At 47.0% G+C, this 22459-nt stretch overlaps 2 protein-coding genes across 14 annotated transcripts in view; one reads left to right on the plus strand and one right to left on the minus strand.

Moving 5' to 3' along the window:
- Positions 1-19876, minus strand: part of mapk8ip3 (mitogen-activated protein kinase 8 interacting protein 3) — a 36936-nt gene extending 17060 nt beyond the window's left edge. For 6 of the 12 annotated variants that reach the window (XM_088358470.1, XM_088358477.1, XM_088358475.1 and 3 more), the window contains exon 1: positions 15853-19875. The gene's annotated coding sequence lies outside the window, so the exon portion shown is untranslated. Of the gene's footprint in view, positions 1-15852 lie in introns of all 12 variants that reach the window. The other 6 variants (XM_088358468.1, XM_088358469.1, XM_088358471.1 and 3 more) reach the window with 2 other exon arrangements.
- cramp1 (cramped chromatin regulator 1) lies at positions 219-22293 on the plus strand. Of its 2 annotated transcripts, none has more exons than XM_088358481.1 (20): positions 219-353; positions 2012-2361; positions 15866-16068; positions 16138-16291; positions 16517-16600; positions 16801-16849; positions 16914-16999; positions 17270-17393; positions 17492-17573; positions 17663-18574; positions 18655-18832; positions 18944-19122; positions 19193-19264; positions 19330-19411; positions 19504-19605; positions 19732-19874; positions 19994-20180; positions 20258-20425; positions 20533-20678; positions 20748-22293. In XM_088358481.1, exons 2-20 carry the CDS (start codon positions 2013-2015, stop codon positions 20859-20861), a joined length of 3414 nt encoding a protein of 1137 aa, XP_088214607.1. In that variant the 5' UTR covers positions 219-353; position 2012; the 3' UTR covers positions 20862-22293. The 2 variants fall into 2 exon arrangements, with proteins under 2 accessions (XP_088214607.1, XP_088214606.1); XM_088358480.1 differs by lacking the exon at positions 219-353 and adding an exon at positions 1404-1631.
- The last annotated feature ends 166 nt before the right edge of the window (positions 22294-22459 follow it).

The raw sequence follows: 22459 nt of genomic DNA on the forward strand, positions 1-22459 counted from the left end.
CAAATAAAATTAGCTAAACAAATTATTTTACTTTTAGTGCGTTTTGGTACCTAAATCATTAGGAGTAGAAAACGTTAAACTACGTGACAGGAAAAGAAATACAATTGGTCCTTCACCTGGCGTTTCAGATTACCGATTGGTAGAACGCCACGTCAATCAAGCTTTATCCGCGCTCCTCGTGGATTTCCAAACCAATCACAGGATTTGTTTTCGAGTTGTAGTGGGCGTGCCTACGCGCGTGGATGAGCGAGCCACATGAACTGTCATATGCAGCCAAATTGGAGGCAAACTACTAACGTGCATGGTTAGCTTGGACCTCGAATAGAAACGTCACTTTTGGGCCTTTACTGCAGGTAATTCCCAACTATTCATGTTGTTTTATATATATATATACATCTCCAAACAAATGCTTCAAGGGATAATAAACGGCATGACTTCAAATAGTTATACAGTGTGCAAACGCTAGCTGGTGATGTTAGCGGTTTTGCTAGAAATCACTTTATGAATGGAAATGACTGTTGTATACTTTTGTTTACTCTTATTTATAACAATGAGCTCGTCAACTGATCGTCTGTCTCCCTCAAAACATTGTCTCGTTTGTAAAATACAGAATTGGTGGATGGTTGTTTATTCTCCTCACGATCAGTTACTACGTGGCAATTAGCATTCACTAGTTTGTATTTCTTTATTGCTGTGACTACAATACGTTAGAGTAACAATGTTAGATTAAAGTCAACTGAAGTCACAAAGAGCATGTTAAAAAGTGCATGTTATGGCACGTTTTTCATCTTGATTCCATAAATACCCAAGTTGTTGTTGTTGTTTTTGTGAAATGAAGGCTGGACCTGCAGTTTGTGTCCGTAATAAGAGATCTTTTGAGTTATTACTCACTTATAACACAACAAGGTTGTAATGCTGTAATTTCTTAGCATTTTCAACCCCAAATCCTCATCACAATCTGCATTTATTATATCTATTAATACATTCTTGTCATCACTAAGATGTAATACTTCATTCTGAAAATATCCACATCTCAGCTAAATAACTGTGTGAACAACTTTTATCAAGCTGTACTTTAGGAATCAATATAACTGTAACCATCCCAATGCAATACATGATGCTCACACACATAGCCCTTCCTTTGATTTCGAAACAGGAATAAAAGTGTCAACATTAGAATTAGAAATGACATTGCAATCACCAAAGCAAAAAAATAAAATACACGATATATATGAAATAAATGTGATTTATATACTGCACGTGTAGACAGTGACGTAGAAACGTGTGAAGTGCACTAAGATTTATTAAAGTATTATCGTGGCAAATAAGCACAAATGACCGCATGAGTGAGGAATATTGTTGGCGGCATGGGTCAAATATGACGTTCTAGTGTTAGGTGGAAAACTTTGATGAGTTTTATGATCGAAGCATTGAGTATATTACCGATAGAGAACAGTGGAACTGCGCTGAGTTCGTCTCAGTTGAAGCTGGACAACGACAGAGCAGCAGGGAGCGACGACACCGTGGTGGATTTATTATGCCCAAATTGATCAGTTATTACCAGTCGAACCGGTCATACCCATGGTGAAGAGAAAGAAGACGTCGCCCACTTCCGAAGATCATGAAATTGGGTAAAATTGTGTTTAAAAGAAACACTTTAAATAGAGGTCGAATGCACCGACGGGTTCTCGTTGTCGTTTCTGCAGGGCGCTAAACTGAAAAGCGCTTGCATTTGAATTTAGTTCATATTCAACCTTAATATTGGACAAATCAAACGCTGGGGAGGCTAGTAAACACCCCGACCCGTTCGCGGGATGTGTCGGTGGTTAAGTTAAATTTATTTGATTGCTGTAAATGAATATATTTTGTGTTGTTTTGTCGGGACTGGAGAGGGGATTTGAAACAAACAGCGGCGGCCATGTTGAGAGACAGCAAACGTCGTGTTTAGAAGTTAATTTTGCTCATCGCCTTAGTCCTCATGTGTCTTTTTGGACTCTGTGTGTTGTGGCAGCATGACACCGGGCTCCAGGGAGGGGATCGGTGTCGATGGGACGGCGAATCCGTCCAGAAAAGCCGACGGTTGCGACGAGGAGGAGAGCGGAGAGCAGGCGACCGAGGAGCGCAGTACAAAGGGAGACGAGCGAGTGGAAATTCTTAATCCAGCACCCGCTACTCTCAGCCCCGGTTCGGTTCAACCCGGATCGGGTTCCAGCCAACAGACCCATCCCTCGGTGGAGCCCAGTACCCCGTGTCACGACCAACATCATTTTCTCCGATCCAGCGTTCGACCTCCAAGCAAAAGGATCCGGAAGGATTCCATCGGCTCGACCATCAACGGCCATGGCGTGGCCAAATCGAAAGGTAACAGCAAACGGGAATTTGTTTTTAAGTGTTTTTTTCATTTTATTTTAAATCCCGTCCATTTGGACTGGTTCCGAACATGCTCTCTGTTTTGACAATATCCATGACAAGTCACAGTGACCCAAAACTTGCATTGTCACCCCACTAGTTTGAGACTACATGTTAGAGGGGGGCCATAAGAAAATTCATTTAAAATATTTTACTCTTATTATTACTCAAACAAAAGGTGTCTGTCTGTAGAATGATTGTCATAAAAAGATAAAGGCAGTGTCTTTATCTTGCAACAAAAACAATCTTGGGGGGAAAAAAATACGTGACTGCTGGATTTTCATGCCGCACATTTGCAGATTCTTAAGATAATTTTACAGCCACATTTTTGATGCGTATTGTTGGATTTTGCCCACAATTTAGGGAGCGCGTTATCTGCGCCTCACGGCAAAAGCCTTTGCCAATCACCTGTTATTCAATTTACTCACTGCGTGCTCGTTTGATTTCTTCAGACTTAGGAAAATGCAAAGACACTGAAGCAGAAATTAGACTTACACAGGTTGGTTGAGTTCAATCACAATTCTTGTTCAAAAAGCTCTGTTTTCAGGAAAGTACAATACAGCGCTGGGCCCTTCAAGAGCGGAAAGTCTCCATTCAGAAAAGGCAAAGTCCAAGGTTGTTAGATCAGTTTTATATTCAGTAGCACATTGTGGGCTGGGATTGATGGGCGATGAGTCTTCGGGGTGGGGCAAGTTCGAAGGAGAGTCTGTTTCCATGGGAGTGGTGCTGGTTATGGGCGATTCGGTGTGTAGGTGGGGGCCGTTGGTGTGTGTGTGTGTGGAGGAGGCTGTTGTCTTCCATCCCGTCTCTCGGCCTTGGCGATCATCTTTGGCCGAATTCTCGGGTGGGGGCTGTTGTCTTCCATCCCGTCTCTCGGCCTTGGCGATCATCTTTGGCCGAATTCTCGGGTGGGGGCTGTTGTCTTCCATCCCGTCTCTCGGCCTTGGCGATCATCTTTGGCCGAGTTCTCGGGTGGCTCTTTCTGGCACCAGCTGGTTTTATCTCCACGTGGCCTTCCTGTGCACATTCTCCTCCAATCTCGGACATACACTATCGTACCGCATTCTTCCAATTGTGTCGTCTTGTGCGAATTTATGTTAGCTTTTGGTTGTGACATCATTAATCTATTGCTCTTACCTGGCTATGTAAAGTTTGTGCTTTTGATACTTCATGTCTTGGTTTACGTCATTATATTCTTAGTTTAATCATGTTTCCAACCGTATCTTTTCTTTGTTAGGCCAAGATATTTCCCTCTGTGCAGAACGTTCAGTAGTAATCAAAAAGATGGCGTCTCGCATTAGGCAACATATGGCGTTTAGTCAAAACACAAGTTATAAAACACAAGATATAATCAAATACTGAACGGTCACGACGACTGTGGCCGTGTCCATGATTTAGAGAAAACATCAGGCATGCATCACACAGTTCTCTAAAGGTCATTCAGCTATTTGGGCAATATATCAAAAGACATTTATTATGCAGTGCACAGAAATACATATTGAATCATGAAGTTGTAGCAACTTCTGTTATTATCGTATTATCAAAGAATGTCTAGTTATGTCGTCTTTATTGGTTGATTACGTGAATATACTTGTCTGCTTATATACTTTATCCAAAGAGATGTGAGCCTATCTGTTATCGTGGCTATGCGGGTTTTTTGTCTTTCGACCCTATCCCTTCACTCCCTCTGTTGACCTCAGTTTAACTGAGGTCACCAAAAATCCGTATGTGTGCATGCTCCCTCTGTTGACCACCCCCCCGTTCCAGCCGTGCGTCTTTCTAGCTCCATCACAATTATAAATGCCTTACTGTGGGTCCTCCGCGGCCACCTCAACCAGCCTCAGTACCGCCTCCGGATTCATTAGTAATGTGGACATCATGTACCCGGGGGGCTGTTCCTGCCTCCCCACAATGGCCGTCACCATCACCTTCTGGCAAAGGGAGCGGATACACGGAAAACAACAACAGCCACAAAGCACAAACACACCCATAGTTCCCACTACTGCCGTTATCGCTGACCCTATCATTCCCGCGTATCTACCAAACCACTTACTCACCCACTTATCCCACCAACGCACACCCAGGCCCGAGTTAGACGACATTTCCAGGGAAAGGGCCCTGAGCCCGCGGAGGGCTCTAGTGAGTGTGCCGTCTGGGGCCGTATTGTTAGGAATGTACGTGCAACACTCATCTTTAAACATGGAACACACTCCTCCTCTCTCTGCCAGCACCATATCTAGTGCTACACGATTCTGGTGGGTCATCAATGACGTGGCGGCCAACTGCCCATGAATCGCTGTTACTGCCTCTGTCGTAAAGTTAGCCAGCCTCTGCTGATTATAATGAACATAATTAATTCGATCCACATTTTTGTTTGGGGTCACCCAGAGAAAAATAGACTCAAAGCCCGCAGCTACCTGGTCAGCCAATTTATACTCATCTGGGACTCCACGGGGAACTCCAATAGCGTCTATGTAAACGGGGGAGGTGGTACGCGTCACATCTGATAAATAGTCCCTACGGACCCTCCTCCCGTACTGCCTCCTGGCGGACCAGCCCGAATAGTCTGCAAGGTCGCCGCCTATAGAGAACAAAGTCACAGGGGAGATCAATGACACCAGAGCACAAGTCCCTTCCCAATGTGGGGGCAGCCATCCCACCAAACGCCTACCGCCGCACCACCACCAGATATCTGCTCTGCTCTTCACCAACCTTTTCGCGCTCCGATTTCCTGTCAAGTTCACAAAGTGGGTACACAATTCCAACGGTACCCTCCCCAAAAGCAGAGCGTCAGATGTCCTCAAATCTCTCACCACACACGTATGATTTCCTACCATAGGGACCTGGAACGTTGGTGGTTCCATGTCGGGTGCCAAGGGAAACACTTCATCATAACCCCGACACAAAGGGCTCACATTATCTTTAGACATTAACTCTATTAAACAGTACCAATCCGGTTTTGTGGCTGGTTCAAGGTTCTGGCCCGTGCCTCTAGACCTCCCGAACGCGGAGGGCACTACTCGTAACAATGGTCTGGGGGGAGCACACACAATACAATTACTAGCCTGTGTGCGTTTAGCCACATCAGTTGCTGTTTGCATCCATACATTAGTCATGGCATCTACCCCTGTGGATGCTAGAAATCTCTGCGGAAGCGTAAGACTGTCAGTATCAAAGACCTTAACTTTTGCCGTGGGCAGCAACAATTTGTCCGCCGGGGGCGCACTAGCTCCGGGAGTTATTAATCGAATCTTGATCAACCCCAGGGGATCAGTCCCCTCTATATCGGCCCCAAAGAAAAGATAATAGCCCTTCGGATCCCCCCGGCATGCTCTCCATGTCTCAATTTGTCTGTAATTTGGGTCAGCATTGAAAGTGGTTATTGTAAGTAAAATTTGAGTGTCTGTTTCTGCCTTAGTCAATTCCCCCCTTGACAATTCAAAATTTTTTATCGGATTAGTTGGGACCCACGAGCCAGTATAAGCTACTACAGAACCCCAAGTGTCGCACTCAGAAGGATCGTAAGGGCACAAATACAGATCGCTAATTTTAGCAACTTTTCTGGACACTCCCCTCTGTCCCGGAGTTGTCTGACAGACGAAAACTTGGCACACATCAAACTGATAGGTTCGCGTGGTGCCCAGGGTGTAGTCCAGGGACAGACCTCTAAATCGTTCCAAGCACGTGTCAACCTGTTTGAGTGGCGGCTGTTCCCGACGCCACCTTAATGTCACTTGTGTCTCTCCTCTCGTAGGTTCAAAAATGCCTTGGAATTTGAAAATGTCTGCGAGCGGTACTACAACAATGAGTGTTATGATTAATACCGTACAGGACAGTGTCATCCAATGCATCAGTCGTCGTCCTGCGCCGCTTCCCCGCAGTGGGCTGGGGCGCACTGGCTCAAGTGGAACCATGTTGCCCCTTTTCCCCTCAAGCGGAGGGCGTGGGACGTCCTCTCGGTTACTTCGTACGGACCGGTCCATCTTGGCTCGGCCCACTTTCTCTTCAAACTTTTCAAGTAGACCCATGATGTAGTGAGAGTCTCCACCGGGTTCTCACTGCTTTTCTCTGTCGTGCTGACCTGTTTGGAGAATAATCGAACAAGACGGTTGAGCGCCTCGAAGTACGGCTTATACCTGAGGGGCTCCATTTTTTCCTCCGTCCCTGTTCCTGCTGCTGGTCCGGGGAACTGCTGTCCTCTAGAGAGCTCGTACGGTGTGAACTTGGTCTGTGAACTGACTGAGCTTCGAATGGACAACAATGCTAGCGGCAGCGCATCCAGCCATGTCAATTTGGTTTCTGCCATTATTTTGGCCATTCGGTTTTTTAGGGTCTGATTCATCCTTTCGACCTTCCCTTGTGATTGTGGGCGATAGACGGTTCCGAAAACATGTTTGAGTCCCAGAATTTTTTCTACCCTTTGAAGATCTTTGTTTTTAAAATGCCGTCCGTTATCTGATCGAATACGCCGAGGAAAGCCGTGAGTTGGAATATACTGGTTCACCAAGGCCTTGATGACAGAGGCCGCGTCCTCGCGTTTACATGGATATGCCTCGGGCCATCGTGTGAACGTGTCCACAATCACCAGCAAATATCGCTGTCCTCTCACCCGATCAAGCATATCAGTAAAATCAATTTGTATTTCCTCACCCGGTTGCCGGGGCAATGGAAACGTCCCTTGGAGAGGTTTCATAGTTGGCCGAACATTGTGCAATTGACACACCTGACAATTATCCACCACCCTGTCAATTGTGTCTCGCATGTGTGGGTGCCACCAGTGCAAAAGTGATCGTGTTATTTGCTTCTTACCCACGTGTGCTGCCCCATGGGCCTCCTCTACCAGGACACGGAGCCGTCGAGCCGAGGGAATAGGACGTCCGTCTGGATGCCGCCACAAGCCAGTGTCATCCTTGGACGCTCTATTAGCCTTCCAAGCTGTTTTTTCTTCTGGGGAAGCCTGTTTTTGGTCTTCTAACAAGGTCTCTACCGTTATCTTTGGAAACATTTCGACCGGATCTACCTCGGTGCTCATCATTTGGTATACCGGCCGGTACCCTGCTGTCTGTTTGGCTGCCTGATCCGCGGCCTCATTTCCTTTCTCTACCCAAGTTGTGCCCTTACTATGTCCTTTGCATTTGATCACCGCGACCTTGCTGGGTTTCATCAAGGCCTCCCGCAACCTCATCACTTCTTCCTGATGTTTAATTGGCTTCCCTGTTGCTGTCAAAAACCCTGCTCTAAGCCATTGCATCAATTCCACATGTACAACTCCACAAACATATGCCGAGTCTGTATACACATTCACACTTTTACCTTCTGCCAGTTCTAGCGCTCTTACCACGGCTCTGAGCTCTGCCCGTTGTGCTGATTGTTTCCCTTCCATTTTTTCTGTTTCTTTGACTTCCAACTGACCCTGCATGTTTTGCTCCACTATCGCATAGGCGGTCCGTAAGCCTCCTGCGTTGGGATCTCTGAAACAACAACCGTCAGTGTACAAATTCATTTCCGCATCCGGGTATGCGTCCCCTTGTAACTCTGGTCTGATCTTAGACTGCTCCACTGCTCTCCTTTCGCACTGATGCTGTTCCCCTTCCAAAAGCGCGTCTGCCATGTTGATGCCCTTGTGTGTGTATGTAATATGCGGTGCACTCACAATCTTCTCTACCCGGCCTTGTCTCAATGGGGATAGTGTAAATGCTGTAGATGTTACGAACGCCATTACACTATGTGTTGTGAGTACTGTAAGTGGGTGAAGCATCACAATGTGTGCAGTTTTCTGCAAGATTTTTGCCAGTCCTGCCACGTATCTGGTGCATGGTGGGTGTCTTTTTTCTGTCTGGTCGAGCTGTACACTTGTGTACATCAAGACTTGTCTGTCCCCTCCCCCCTTCTGAAAAAGAACGCCGCCAATTGTGGCGGTCTTTTCAGACACATCCAAATAGAAAGGCTTTGTGTAGTCTGGTCGGTGTAGCTCTGCTGCTGTAGCCAGCGCCTGTTTGAGCGAGATGAACGCGCTCTCGGACTGGGTGTCCCAATCTAAAACTGCAGTTCGGTTGCGCATCCCCTTCGCCGCAATCAGGGCTCGCAAGGGTGCTGTCAGTTCTCCATAGTCTGCCACATAATTACGACTATACCCTGCTAGTCCCAAAAATGACAGGATGTCTCGCACAGTTTGTGGTCTGGGGTGTGATAAAATTGATTCACGGTGTGTCGGTGAGATGGCGGTCCCTGTCCGTGACAACATTCGTCCCAAAAAGGATACTGTCGCCCGGCAACATTGTAATTTCTCCCTAGAAACCTTGAAACCACACTTGTGTAGATGTCGCAATAGCAGATCAGTGGCTTCCAGACATGTGGTGTCTGTTGGTGCCGCCAGCAACAGGTCATCCACATACTGAATCAATACCACGCCGCTAGGCAAGGTGAGTGGAGACAAAAGGTCTTTCAACACTTGATTAAAGATTCCTGGTGACAGCAAAAAACCTTGAGGTAATCTGGTGTAGCGGAGTTGTTCCCCCTCATATGTGAATGAGAAGATATCACGCACTTCCTCAGCTAGGGGAAGGCAAAAGAATGCGTTTGCCAAATCAATCACGGTAAAGAATGCATGTGTGTGATCAATTATACTGAGGGCCGTAAATGGATTTGGTACAGGACTCGTTGGAGTAATGACAATGGCGTTAATGCGTCTGAGATCGTGTGCCATACGATACCCTCCAGCTGCTTTTTCCACAGGCAGGATGGGAGTGTTCCATGATGACTGAGAGTACTCCAACACCCCTGATGCTTTTAGGCCCGCGATAGTCTCTCGAATTCCCTGCTCTGCTCCCTGGTCCCGGCGGTACTGGTTCTGCCAGACTGGGGAAAGAGTGGAGACGGCAAACACCACCGGGGCGACTGCCGCGCAAAACCCAACATCCGTCGGGCCCCGCGACCACAGCCCCCCCGGTAGTGACACAAGCATAGACTCGGCCCTGGGATGATCGGTTTTCTCGCACCCGTGATCTCGTGAAATTTGTTGATGTTCCAAAACCGAAGAATTCAATGTGTTTGCCGGAATTCGATAGGCTGACGCAGACACAGAATATTCGACGGACGGCCAGGAAGTTGGGACCCAATCTTTAACTTGTACACACTGTTTTACCATAGGTCCCAAATCCTTTGCCTGATGTTGTGCCCCAATTGCAAGCGTGATGTGTGGCTCCGCGAACGCGCTCATCTCATACCAATCCCCCTGTTCAGGCGTCAAGGATACATGCGAGGCAATGCCTTTGATGGTTATATACACAAAATCAGACACCAATTTCCATTGGTGTCCCTCAATTTGTTTGGCAAAAGCCTCTTGATAAACCAGATTGGATGTGCGATCATAGTACAATGTACAATGCAGTGGGTCCGCTGGTTGATCAAAGGGGTACAAGGTCAACAGCCAGGGGGACCAAAGTTGAAACAGCGCGCGTACCCCAACCTCAGCCGGTGACTCAGGGTTCAGGACCGCCCAGTAAATGTCAGCATATTGTTCTTGTTCAGCCGTCGGGTAGGTGGAGAGCATGGTGTATGCCTTTCCGGACCAGTGTGCACACTCATACTTAGTTCCATCAGGAAAAGTCACTTGCAGTCCTTTTGTTGTACACCAAATGCAAGCTCCACATTTGATGAGCAGGTCTCTCCCCATGAGATTTAGTGGGCACTTTGATGAAAACACAAAAGAATGTTCGAGTCTTTGTTTACCCACCTCAACGATGGCAGGGCCGGTTAATGGCAGAGAATCAGGCAGTCCCGAGAAGCCGACGAGAGTGACGGTGTGGTTGGTGACACCGAGGCGTGGAGGAAGTTCACAAATTGTAGAGTACCTTGCTCCCGTGTCCAGCATGAACTGGAGGGTCTGTCCTTCCACCATCACCGGGATGCAGGGATCTGCCAGACCCTGCATGTTGAGGCCACTCGGGCAGCCCTATTGTTGTATAGGGTACTGTCCCGGGTACGTCAGGGCCAGTTGAGCACCTGGTATTGTCGGTGTCGGCGCTGGGGCTGGTAACGCCAGTTGAGTCGGTGGGGCAGGCAGCTGGGGCAAAAACTGACTTTGTGCCGGTGCCATTTGGAAACTCCCTTGCGGCGCCATTTGCCCTTGTGGATGATACTGGGCAAATCCAGATGTTTGCGCAGGCGGGTAGGTAGTTGATAGGTACGGGCAGTCCCTCACCCAGTGCCCCCAGCCTCGGCAGTAATAACACACACCGCCCCGAGCACCCGGTCCCCCTCCACCCCGACCCCTCTGTCCACGCCCCCGGCCCTTTTTATATCCCTGATAATTGGGATTTGGATTATTCATGAAACATTGTGTTGGCATTGCCTCACCTGGTATTTGCGCGTGAGCAGAAGAAGAGGCCTGTCCTGAAGTAGCCAGTGATGTTTGTTGCGTCATTTGCCGGTCTTTCTTATAGGCAGTATTCGCCCGTTTCGCTTCCTGCACCTGTAATTGCAAAAGTTCTATTCTCATTGCCTCCTCTTTATCCACATTTGCTTTTTCTTTCTCCTGAAATCTTGAGTGACGGTGTAAAAAATGTGTTTTCCACTCAGCCTGATCAGCGTTTGTTAGTGACGGATCATCTCTTAGCTGGTCAGCCACTTCTACAGGGCTGCCTTTCAAAACCGCTTCCCGATATAGCTGCGTCATCAACAGGCTAGCTGATGGATCCATCCCAGAGGCCTCTGTCCACTCGCGTCGGGTACGTGACAAATATGCCAAGCCTGTCTCACTCCTCCCCATCTGAAAAACACAGCTCGACAAAAGCCCCAGAGGGGCAGGAAACATTCGTCGCATGGCGCTACCGACCTCGCGTAGAATCGCGCCCGTAAGCGGGAGCTCGTCCCGCAAGTTGTTAGTGCCGGCAAGCTCCTCTAGATTCCTCAGCTCCTGAAAAGTTAGTTTAGTCCCACAAATGGCCCTTAAATCGCCCATTGCCAATGCCAGTCCTTGTGTTGCGTCTGTAAATCTCTGCATGAATATTGCACCGCCTCCACTAGGAGCGGGCAGCTTGTCGGTCAGACAAGCGCGGTCTGTGAGGCTAAAGGGGGAGTAAATGCGGGTTTGAGGGTCCTGCGGTGTTGTTAACAATGGTGCCTGAATTTGGGGCTTTGTGGCTGATCGAGTTTGATATTGTACAATGTTTGTTTCTGCCTTGTCATGGGAGGTTGTGTGTGTTTCGCCTCGTCCCTTATCGCTGTCTGCGTTTGATAAGGTTGGCCAAGTTCCCAGAGAGGGGCCTTCTTTCTCCTCCTCCTGCTGCTTACCCAGGGCCCGTGCCTGTGGATCCTCTGTCTCTATCTCATCTTCAAACTCAGAAGAGAGTACATCATGTACCGTTTGTCGTACCCCCTGGGCTACTGTATCATAAAGTTCCTTTTTCCAGTATACTCCACAACCCTGTGCGTGGTTATTTTTAGCAACATACGCTCGTGGCTTGCAGCGGTCTTCCCTAATACTCCAGCACCTCACCAATTCAGCTTCCGGGTCCAACTCCCCCCGCTCGTCGGGCTCCGCGCCTGTAGAAGAAGATAATCTCGGCACATAATTAGCGGAAGCCCCCCCTCTCGCTTTACCCCTGGGCGGGCGGTCAGTTACCTCATATTGTACTGTTCCCCGAACAATTTCAGCAATCGGGGCCTGGATCTCTGCTCTCTCTTCCCCCATAGCTGCTGATTTGGCAATTTGCATAGCGGATGACGTCGGTGGATCTACCGGCCGTGGAGGGGGAGCCCGAGCTATTTCCCCCTTATCTGGCCTCTCTCCAGATCCTGTCACTACTGCGACATTGTCGCTCCGTGCTAATTTTAATGCCGCCGCCAATTGAAATAGGACAGTCATCATTTTTGCCACTTTGCGGCGACGTGCTTCACAGATACGTTTTTTGAACATATTTCTTTTATCGTTTTGCATTTCCTCCAATTCGCGTGCCAATTCCTCAAATCCAGCCATAATTATTGCCACTGCCTTGAGTACGTCAACATGTTCCGAATCTCGCGGGAAAAAACCACATTTTTGCCCTTGATCTATTTGCTCACGAACTTTTCTTAATAATTTTGTCTTTTCTTTAGCCTTATTTCCAGCCAATTCTCCCAAACAGGGCCACACAAGATCCAATTGTTGTCGCACCGTGATATTAGCTTTTCCAAATTTCTCCACCTCCACTTTTAGAATCTCTTCCTTCCACTTAAATTCCATGCTGATTCTTTTATAAGTTGTCTTTTCTGACTCCTCTAAACGTCCGTTTAATTGTCCCGGTTGGGCCCGTCTTCTATCGCAATAGTCTGTTACTTTATGTCAGTCTCAGTCTCAGTCTTTCTCCTCCCCGTTGTCTCAGCAAAAATTTGACACTGCCAGTTTCACAAGCATCACAATGTGCTCCACCAACTGTTATCACCCCGTTCTTTTGACAAAACACAGCCAGAACAAATAAATACAGGTAGCGGAAGAAAAGGGATAGTAGGAAACAAGAAATACAGTATGAACCCCGCACTCACCCCTCGTCTCTTTCACTCGTTCGCTCAGAAGCCACCGATTCAGCACCCGCGCAGTTTTGCACAGAATCTTCACAGAGATACACTCTTAACCCCGCTGCTGCCACAATATAAACAATAGGACCTATTATACATTACCATTCTCACACAATCACAATAATATATTTTACCGCGACTCGGACATCCCAGATGTCCCTTGCCTTAGACAGCCCTATAATGTTCTAAGGTCACACTATTGGAGTCGCTAGGCATCCGTCCTGCTATATCAGCGACGCCTTCACCCTTTTTTTTTTTTTTTTTTTTTTTTTTTTTTACGAGTCCCCGACCCGTGTGGTGGCCTGGCCGAATCAATCGACCTTGACCTCAGGCGACAGTACAAGTCCCCGAGCGTCTCCTATTGAGGCCACTCCGGGTGCCCATATGCTAGTCACTGGCACCCCACAAGTTCTCTACGGTGTGAGCGCCCTTCGTTGATCAGACGAAGTCCTCACCACCTTTCTCTTTCTTTCTTTTTCCCAAAAATCACTTTTACCAAGTTCCACACAAGCCTAAATATCTAACAACACACAACTAAGCAACAATCTTTCCTGAACACACAGCTGAAATTATCATTCCCTGCATTCCGCCTTTACTCCACAACATTGCTTGAACTGGGAGAGAGAAAAAATGTCCTCTTACCGTTTGTGCCAATCGGGCTGCAATGTTGCTGAGCAAGAGCGGACGAGGAATAATCCTTTCCTGGAGCCTGCACTCTTCCTTCTGAAGAAATCACGTCAGGGTCACCATTTGTTGGATTTTGCCCACAATTTAGGGAGCGCGTTATCTGCGCCTCACGGCAAAAGCCTTTGCCAATCACCTGTTATTCAATTTACTCACTGCGTGCTCGTTTGATTTCTTCAGACTTAGGAAAATGCAAAGACACTGAAGCAGAAATTAGACTTACACAGGTTGGTTGAGTTCAATCACAATTCTTGTTCAAAAAGCTCTGTTTTCAGGAAAGTACAATACAGCGCTGGGCCCTTCAAGAGCGGAAAGTCTCCATTCAGAAAAGGCAAAGTCCAAGGTTGTTAGATCAGTTTTATATTCAGTAGCACATTGTGGGCTGGGATTGATGGGCGATGAGTCTTCGGGGTGGGGCAAGTTCGAAGGAGAGTCTGTTTCCATGGGAGTGGTGCTGGTTATGGGCGATTCGGTGTGTAGGTGGGGGCCGTTGGTGTGTGTGTGTGTGGAGGAGGCTGTTGTCTTCCATCCCGTCTCTCGGCCTTGGCGATCATCTTTGGCCGAATTCTCGGGTGGGGGCTGTTGTCTTCCATCCCGTCTCTCGGCCTTGGCGATCATCTTTGGCCGAATTCTCGGGTGGGGGCTGTTGTCTTCCATCCCGTCTCTCGGCCTTGGCGATCATCTTTGGCCGAGTTCTCGGGTGGCTCTTTCTGGCACCAGCTGGTTTTATCTCCACGTGGCCTTCCTGTGCACATTCTCCTCCAATCTCGGACATACACTATCGTACCGCATTCTTCCAATTGTGTCGTCTTGTGCGAATTTATGTTAGCTTTTGGTTGTGACATCATTAATCTATTGCTCTTACCTGGCTATGTAAAGTTTGTGCTTTTGATACTTCATGTCTTGGTTTACGTCATTATATTCTTAGTTTAATCATGTTTCCAACCGTATCTTTTCTTTGTTAGGCCAAGATATTTCCCTCTGTGCAGAACGTTCAGTAGTAATCAAAAAGATGGCGTCTCGCATTAGGCAACATATGGCGTTTAGTCAAAACACAAGTTATAAAACACAAGATATAATCAAATACTGAACGGTCACGACGACTGTGGCCGTGTCCATGATTTAGAGAAAACATCAGGCATGCATCACACAGTTCTCTAAAGGTCATTCAGCTATTTGGGCAATATATCAAAAGACATTTATTATGCAGTGCACAGAAATACATATTGAATCATGAAGTTGTAGCAACTTCTGTTATTATCGTATTATCAAAGAATGTCTAGTTATGTCGTCTTTATTGGTTGATTACGTGAATATACTTGTCTGCTTATATACTTTATCCAAAGAGATGTGAGCCTATCTGTTATCGTGGCTATGCGGGTTTTTTGTCTTTCGACCCTATCCCTTCAGTATCGCTAAAAACAAAATATACACAGTGCAACTGCAAAATTCTGACCCGCAGCTCAAGTGAAAGAGCCAATAAAAAATGTCTTTGCGATGAAAATGCAGTTTTGATTGTCAATCTAACTATTTTTGGTGTTATGTTTGCAGTCTTGTAGAAATCCCTCAAACTAAGATTTGAGTTTCCTATCATGTCACTAAATAAGGCAACAGAAATATTAGGGAAAAAACTCTCCCATAAATAACAATATAAGTTAAAAGCCTCTCCGACAGTGCCAATTGAAGCAAAGCTTTGTTTTCTTTGTATAGCTAGTTAGTGTAAATTTGCCTTTTCACAATAATAATGGATTTGTATTGACAGTGAAGTAGCCAAAGCTTCATCATAAATTGTCTTATATCTTAAGTTGTTGGCAAAAATAAATTATTTTGCAGGATTTCACAAATATCATTAATTGACCAAGCTATGTACATTGATGCTATTTTTGAGCTCATCTATTTTGAGAGAGAGAGAGAGAGGCGCATCAAGGTTAGTGTCTCTGAGATGCGCAACAAACTAACAACTCCCTCTCCGTTTGTTTTGATACCTTCTGGCACAATTGTGCTTTTACGTTTGGCCATCAGAGCCCACCCGGAGTTGATTTTGGATCTGCGTGCCAGAGAATTGGCCAAGGAAAGTGGTTTACTTTTCTTGGTTCTCTGCCAAAACTAAACGCCAGCTTGAAAATCTCTGCAGGTTCCGTGCTTTGACAACCTCACACAAATACACCATTTTGTTAGAAGCTTGGGTGATGTGTAACTGACCTGTGTATTCCAGGTGCAGAGAATGGCTCATCTTCCCAGGGTGCTTTGGGACAATCTGGACCTGCGGCTGGATCTTCTGGGGGAGTCTCCAAGACCACAAAGGGCCAAGGATCCACCGAGAAGGAGGAGCAAGCTGGTAACCAAAAGCGAGCTCGTCGGCAGTGGGAGTCTTGGAGCGCGGAGGATAAAAACAGTTTTTTCGAAGGGCTTTATGAGGTAGGAGGCGGAACTGTTGTTTTATGTTAAACGGGGCCTTCTCATCTATATATCGTTAACGTTCTACAGCATGGCAAGGATTTCGAGGCCATCCAGAATAACATCGCCATGAAGTACAAGAAGAGAGGCAAGCCGGCGAATATGGTGAAAAACAAGGAGCAGGTCCGCCATTTCTACTACCGCACATGGCACAAGATCTCCAAGCACATTGACTTTGCTAACGGTACGTTTTCTTGTCTTGTCTAAAAAAAAGGGCGAATATTATCCCAGAGTTAGTTGATGCTTCGAATTGTCTTAAATGTATGGGATTACAGCGCCACCTGCTGCTTAGGAAAGTGTTTCGGCCGTGACACTCGTGCCTCACTGCACGTCCTCCATGATTACTGTCTCAATTTTTTTTTTTGCATGTCGTACGTCTCATCTGACTCTCGTTTCCTCTCCTCCTCAGTGTATACTCGAGTGCTGAAAAAATCTTCTCAGGAGCTGTACGGTCTCATCTGCTATGCTGAGCTCCGCAAAAAAGTTGGAGGGCGTAAGTAAAAGTTCTACACACTTTCCCTAAAACATGTTTTGAGCCTGTGGGGTCACGAGGGATGCAATTAAACACGGCATGCAAACAACCTGCTCCACCCCAACCCCCCCTCCTCTTTGCAAACACACCTTTTGGTCTTTTGGGGAAAGCTGCTCTGCAGGAACAAACAATTGCTTGACTTTGCATTTTGTCTCATACAGTCATGGATGACAAGAATGTGGCAAAGCTGAATGAACTCATCCAACAAGGGTGAGTTGCGTCATCAATGTAAAATAGCTCCGATCAATTCTCACTATTCCATCTGTTTGAACAGGGCCACCACTGTGCGCTCCAAAGGGAGGAACTTGCGAATTAAAGCACCCATGTGTCGTGCGCTGAAGAAACTTTGCGACCCGGACGGTGAGCACGCACACACAAACACACAGCTGCAATAGGCAAAATGCTTTGTAAACAAACAAAGCTGCTGAAAAGTGTGTCAATCATGAGGCGCCGGAGTTTGATTGGCGGGTTTTTAGCAATAACAATAGCAATGAGGGGGCTGTTGGTGTTGCCATAGTAACACCACAGGAGAAAGAGGCTGTACAAGGGAGACGTTGTAGGTGATTGCACCGATGAATATGAATTGTCACATTATCAATGATATTCACAATTTTTTGTCACACCCTGCAGGAGTAAGTGACGAGGAGGACCAGAAGCCGGTGCGGTTACCCCTGAAGGTGGCGGTGGAGCTTCAGCCACGCAGCAACTATTCCTGGGCCCGCGTTCAGAGTCTTGCGCACAACCCTCGCCTCAGGTCAGTAACGTTCATGTTATTTGGATTTTCTATAAATTCCCATGAAGCAAATAAAGCATCTGGCCATAAATCAATAACTGTGTTTTTATGCGTACCAGGATGGTGGTGGAACTTCACCGAAAGGTTTCCAGCCTCATCGAGTACCTGAAGCAGAAGTGGGCCTATCACGACCAGAGAATTGTATCCGTCAATACGATACCAGATCTTGTTTTAGGAATCTGCTAAAAATTTCACAAGTCTCGTCAATTTCCTTGACTCTGCTCTTTTAGATAAAAAGTCTGATGGAAAGGGAAGCTTTAGAGGTGTCCAACGCCACTTCTCCAACCAAAGCCCCGCCCGAGGAGCTCTTCCTTTTCCCGGCCGAGAGCAGCTCCCTCACCACGCTACCCGGCGTGGCTCGTGTGGTACACTCCAAGGCCTCGTGCACCGTACACTGGCAAGAAAGTGGCAAAGCCCGGCCCAATGCCAAAGAGCTACCCGCCGCCCAGATTTTGGGTATTCACACAGCTCCAACTTCACGGACAAACAACAAATCTGGGCGAGGAAGCACGGCGTCAACCGCTTCGGTGCCCCCGCTGAGTGACACTGGTCAAACAGAGCCCCCCAGTCTTGAGCTGTCACCTGATGCTTCTGCCAAGGTAGAGGAGAAAAGGCCATCTCCATCTGCACTTCCTCAGCAAGTGGTAATTCTTAGAGAGGAGGCAAGTGAGGGAGGACTTGTTGAAGGGAGCAAAACCTGCACTGCTAGCGTGGAGTCCTGTGGAGGCCTAGCAGGGACCAAAACGACAGATGCATCATGTGGTGCCGCAGAGAACTCACAAGAACCGTGCAAGGAGGAGCTGAGCGCAAACTCCTCCTCGGACTCCATCCAGACCGCTCCAGCCAAGCTCTCCGTGGTCAACCCAGAGGAAGGAGCGCCGCAGAGCTCGCCCCCCGCAACCAAAGAGCGAACCGTCGAGCAGATCCGAGGGGAAGGCTGGAACATCCGAGACGCCGAGAACGTCACGCTGGCAGAGTTGTACTTAATGTTCGGGAAGCCCGGCAAGCTGCAGCTGGAGTACGAGTGGCAGGCCAGCTCGGACCTTCACGAAAAAGGGCAAGCGTCGGCGCAGCACGGGAAACAACGAGTGCTACGCTGTCTGCTAAGACTGGTCACCACAGAGGTCAACCCAAAACCTTTGGTAGGCATTTGGCGGTTCTTTACGCATTGGCGGCAAAACTTGCAGCATGTCTGATGCTTCTCGCCATCATTCACCTCCAGGCTCCGGAGCTTTGTTCCACAGCCACGTCACCCCTCAAGACTCCTCAGGAGGATCAAAACCAGGCCCTCACACCCCCGGGAAAAGGCCCCATTGCTGGGGTCCGTAGCCCAAGTTTTGGCCGGCAGCCCGCCTCTGTCCGAGGGGCCAAGTTGCACCTGCCAAACGTTGGAGGCTCAGGTATCAGTAGATCAAATATTCAATGGGTTGGATTTGTAGTCACTCCCTTTTCTACCGTATTGCCGTTCTTCATGTCAAATACCGCATGACATAAAATGGCGTCCTCCTCAGGTGCACGCAACCTTCCCCGCTCTCTGCTGGGCTCATCGGGGGCAGCGGGCAGTGACGCCGAGGGCAACGTGTTTGCAGTACCCACCACCCTCCCCCCGAACAGTTCCCGCCACAATCGAATGTTCTCCCCCAACAAAGAGGCTGAGCTGGCTCTGAGGCAGCAGCTCGACTCCATCAGCGTAAGACGTGTGCATTCCAAGCCAGCGTTGCTACACAGTCCTATTGATTGTAAATCTCTCCTATTCACAGATGCAGTCAGATCTTTTCCTCTCACGTCCAAGAAAACCTCGAAACAAACTCCGGAAGCCGCTCGTCGTTCAGGTGAGTTCTCGATTTGAACGCACCACGTCCGACAACCAACTGAGCCGCTCGGTTCTCGTCCATAGCGAACTCTCCTACCGCGAACTACAGGGGACACGTCGCAGCACGTTTGCTCCCTCTCCATCCTCTCCAACTCTTCTGCCACAGGTTGGAAATGACTCTCGCTGTGGAGTTATCAAACTGGGTCACAAGTGTCCAACTATTGTTTGTCCCGCTCACTTCCTGTTTTTCCACCTCAGGAACTGGATCTTTCCGGCCAATTCAAACCCGGCTTGCCCCTGGCTCCCTCCCTCTACCGTCCAAAGCTGCTTCTTCAGCTGCAGTAGCCAGCCAACTCTCCAGTATGTCATTTGCGGTTTTTAACTATGTCCAATGGTTGTCAGGTTTGCGTAAACACAATATAGTAATTCCGGCACATAGAAAGAAAAGACTTACCCATTTTCACATTACCTATTTTTTTTCCTCAGGTGCAATTGACCTCGCGGCAAAATCTGCAGGCATCATTCCAGGAAGTCCTCGTCGGGAACCAGATTCTCCTGCGCTGGGGGCCCCTGCTCCGATTGTTGACGCTGAACCGGACCCTCAGCTCCTCCAGCACAATATCTCTGAGGTCAGAAAGATACACCTTGGCAGATTAGATTGACATGACTGGATCCTAATTGGACATTTCACTGATTAAAAATATTAGAAATGATGTCACTGCAAATAATAATGGTGTTTCTTGGACAGAATGGTCTACCGCCGCCATCTCCCGGAGTAACAGGGGGTGGAGACTCGCTCCTTTCCCCGCCCAGCGTCGCCTCATTACTGGACATCTCTCTACCGGGCCCACCTGAGGAAGCTATGACCCCAGGAGAGAATCAAACACACATCAGTGACTCCATCATTGAGCTGGCCATCAATTCTGCCAACTACGGTGCGTTAATGAGAATTACTTTTAAATAGTAATAATTGAAGCATTGCATAAATGATTTGATGGTTGTCATGATACAGGTGAGGAGGCGGCGCTCTCCTCAGCTAAACTGAGTAGCGGCGACGGCTCCAAACTGCTGACTTCGTCTCCCTCCGTCAGCCCGTCCCGAGGATGGATTCCCTCGCCCAGTCACGACCCGCAGTGGTATCCCAGTGACTCCTCAGACTCCACTCTGGGATGCCTCCTCTGTGAGTTTGTCGATCTTCTAAAGTAGTTCTTCTCAAACGATGGGTTTGGATATTAGTGCAAGACAAATGGGATGACATCCTCTTGTAATGTTGTCATGTCCTTCCAGCTAGCATGGTGTCTTCTGATAAGGGCAGGCGGAGCACCCTCACCCCCACCGGCCCCTCCAGTGGCACAGCTTTGCTGGGTCCGAGCCTGCTTGACTGCAACTCCCATGATTCCTTTCAGTCACGTGGACTCCCTGATGTGGCAGAGGTATGTTTTCCAACTTTTTTTTTTTTTAAACATCTCTTGAGGTTATATTAAAATGTTATGCGCCCGCAGATGGACTCTCAGCTTGCCTGCATGATGAGCGAGAGCAGCGTGGACTACATCGCACGCTTCAACGACCTGGCTCAGGAACTCGCCGTGGCCGAGCCTTCGATTCCACCACCCTGAGGGGGGGGAGGCGGGGCAAGCTTCGCCGACACCATCTGGACAAAACAAGTGAGCGCAGTCTACCTGCTATCAAAGACAAGTGCGGCGATAGACCACAAACCGAAAGCCATCCCTGCCCTTGTTTGTTAAAGTGCAATAATTCATGTTGTGAGAGCCACATTGTTCAAAGACACGTTGGCTTCACTGAACTTTTTTTTGCAATGAGATGAAAAAAGTCCCTTTAAAAGACTAACGTTAACAAAACACAACCTCATGTACAGGAAATTACTTTGCCATATCGGAACAAAAATGTCACTGATCCGTTTTTTGTCTTTTCCTGCTTTTTTATGTTTGTCCCCTAAAATGTGCATATCTGCCAAAATGCCTAGTTATACTGCTCATAAAAAAAAAAAAAAGATTCAACACTAGAATCCCAGTCATGCTACCGTTGAAGTTGCCTTTTACTTCACATTTATTTCTTCTCCATCCATTCCGTTTGATCAGTTGAGTGAATATTTGCAGCATGAATTCCGTTTTTATTTTTTTTATTAATTAAAGGCAGTATGCAATATGGCAGCTTTGGTCAGTAGAAAGTTTAACTTCATTTCAATTTGGTGCTGAAATGATATTTTAAATCATTGTAAATATCCGGCTGCTTGATGACCTAATTGTATCTGATGAAAAAATATTTCTGGCTGCATTAACAGGTTGAAAGAAGAGCTGTACATTTTATAGCTTCACATTTTAATTTAACCAATACACAATCATTTTACTCTATAGACGTATTTTCGTTTTTTAAATTAGCACTCCAATTAACTTGACAGAGATGAGTGTAATCAATATATTTACCTTTCATTAAATAACATTGGACTGGTTGTGTTGAACTGAACACTTGTGCCAAAGTCACTATAAAGAGCGACCGCAGTTTTTATCTCAGGCTGCTCTTTGTATGTTGATTTTATGAAATGGACCCATCCGACACTCCCCCCCCCCCCCCCCCCCCCCCCCCTTTTTGGTGCTCAGTCATTTCCTGCAAATACATCTCAAAAGTCCGTCGTCATTGCAACGAGTGGTTTAGCAAACCATTGTGTGAATTTCACTTGATTGGATTTGAAATATCCTGTTTGCAGGAATGTGGGGGAATAGGAAAAGGAGAAAGCACTATGCTATCATTAACATTTAAAAGTGAGATTTTTTTTTTTGTTAAAGAAAATTCTGATATGTTTTGTTGAAGGACTTCTTTGTACAAATGGTGATTCCAGTATTCGCTGCGCTTTTGTAACATAATGTAAATTGTTATTTGGAATATTTATTGTTAACATTTCTAAAAAAGTGGTTCTCTTTAACTTAAGACTACGTTTAAGAATGGAACAACCTGTTAAAAATTTTCATTGGTTAAAGGTGTTTTTATTCTGTGCTTAAAAGTTCGCTATAAAAAAAGCTTTCTTTTGTATTTGTGTCTTTTCTTACCACAGCAAAGTGAGGTCATTTTTATTTATAAATTGCAACATTCAAGTTGGAAATGTGAATAATACATTTTATTTTTCTTAGGTTCATGTCTGAAGTTGATGGGTTTTTTTTTTTTGTCTGCAAAAACTAAGCTCCAAAATATTTAGGTG

This window comes from Syngnathus floridae, chromosome 17 (genome assembly GCF_059516105.1).
Source record: "Syngnathus floridae isolate MCC-2025c chromosome 17, RoL_Sflo_1.0, whole genome shotgun sequence".
NCBI lineage: Eukaryota > Metazoa > Chordata > Actinopteri > Syngnathiformes > Syngnathidae > Syngnathus > Syngnathus floridae.

Excerpts from the sequence above, each read along its gene's own strand:
- cramp1 (XM_088358480.1), top strand. The coding sequence starts at position 1,582 with ATGGTGAAGAGAAAGAAGACGTCGCCCACTTCCGAAGATCATGAAATT. Across the intron at positions 17,000-17,269 it reads GAAACTTTGCGACCCGGACG|GAGTAAGTGACGAGGAGGAC; the intron begins GTGAGCACGCAC and ends CACACCCTGCAG. Across the intron at positions 19,875-19,993 it reads TCCAGCACAATATCTCTGAG|AATGGTCTACCGCCGCCATC; the intron begins GTCAGAAAGATA and ends TTTCTTGGACAG.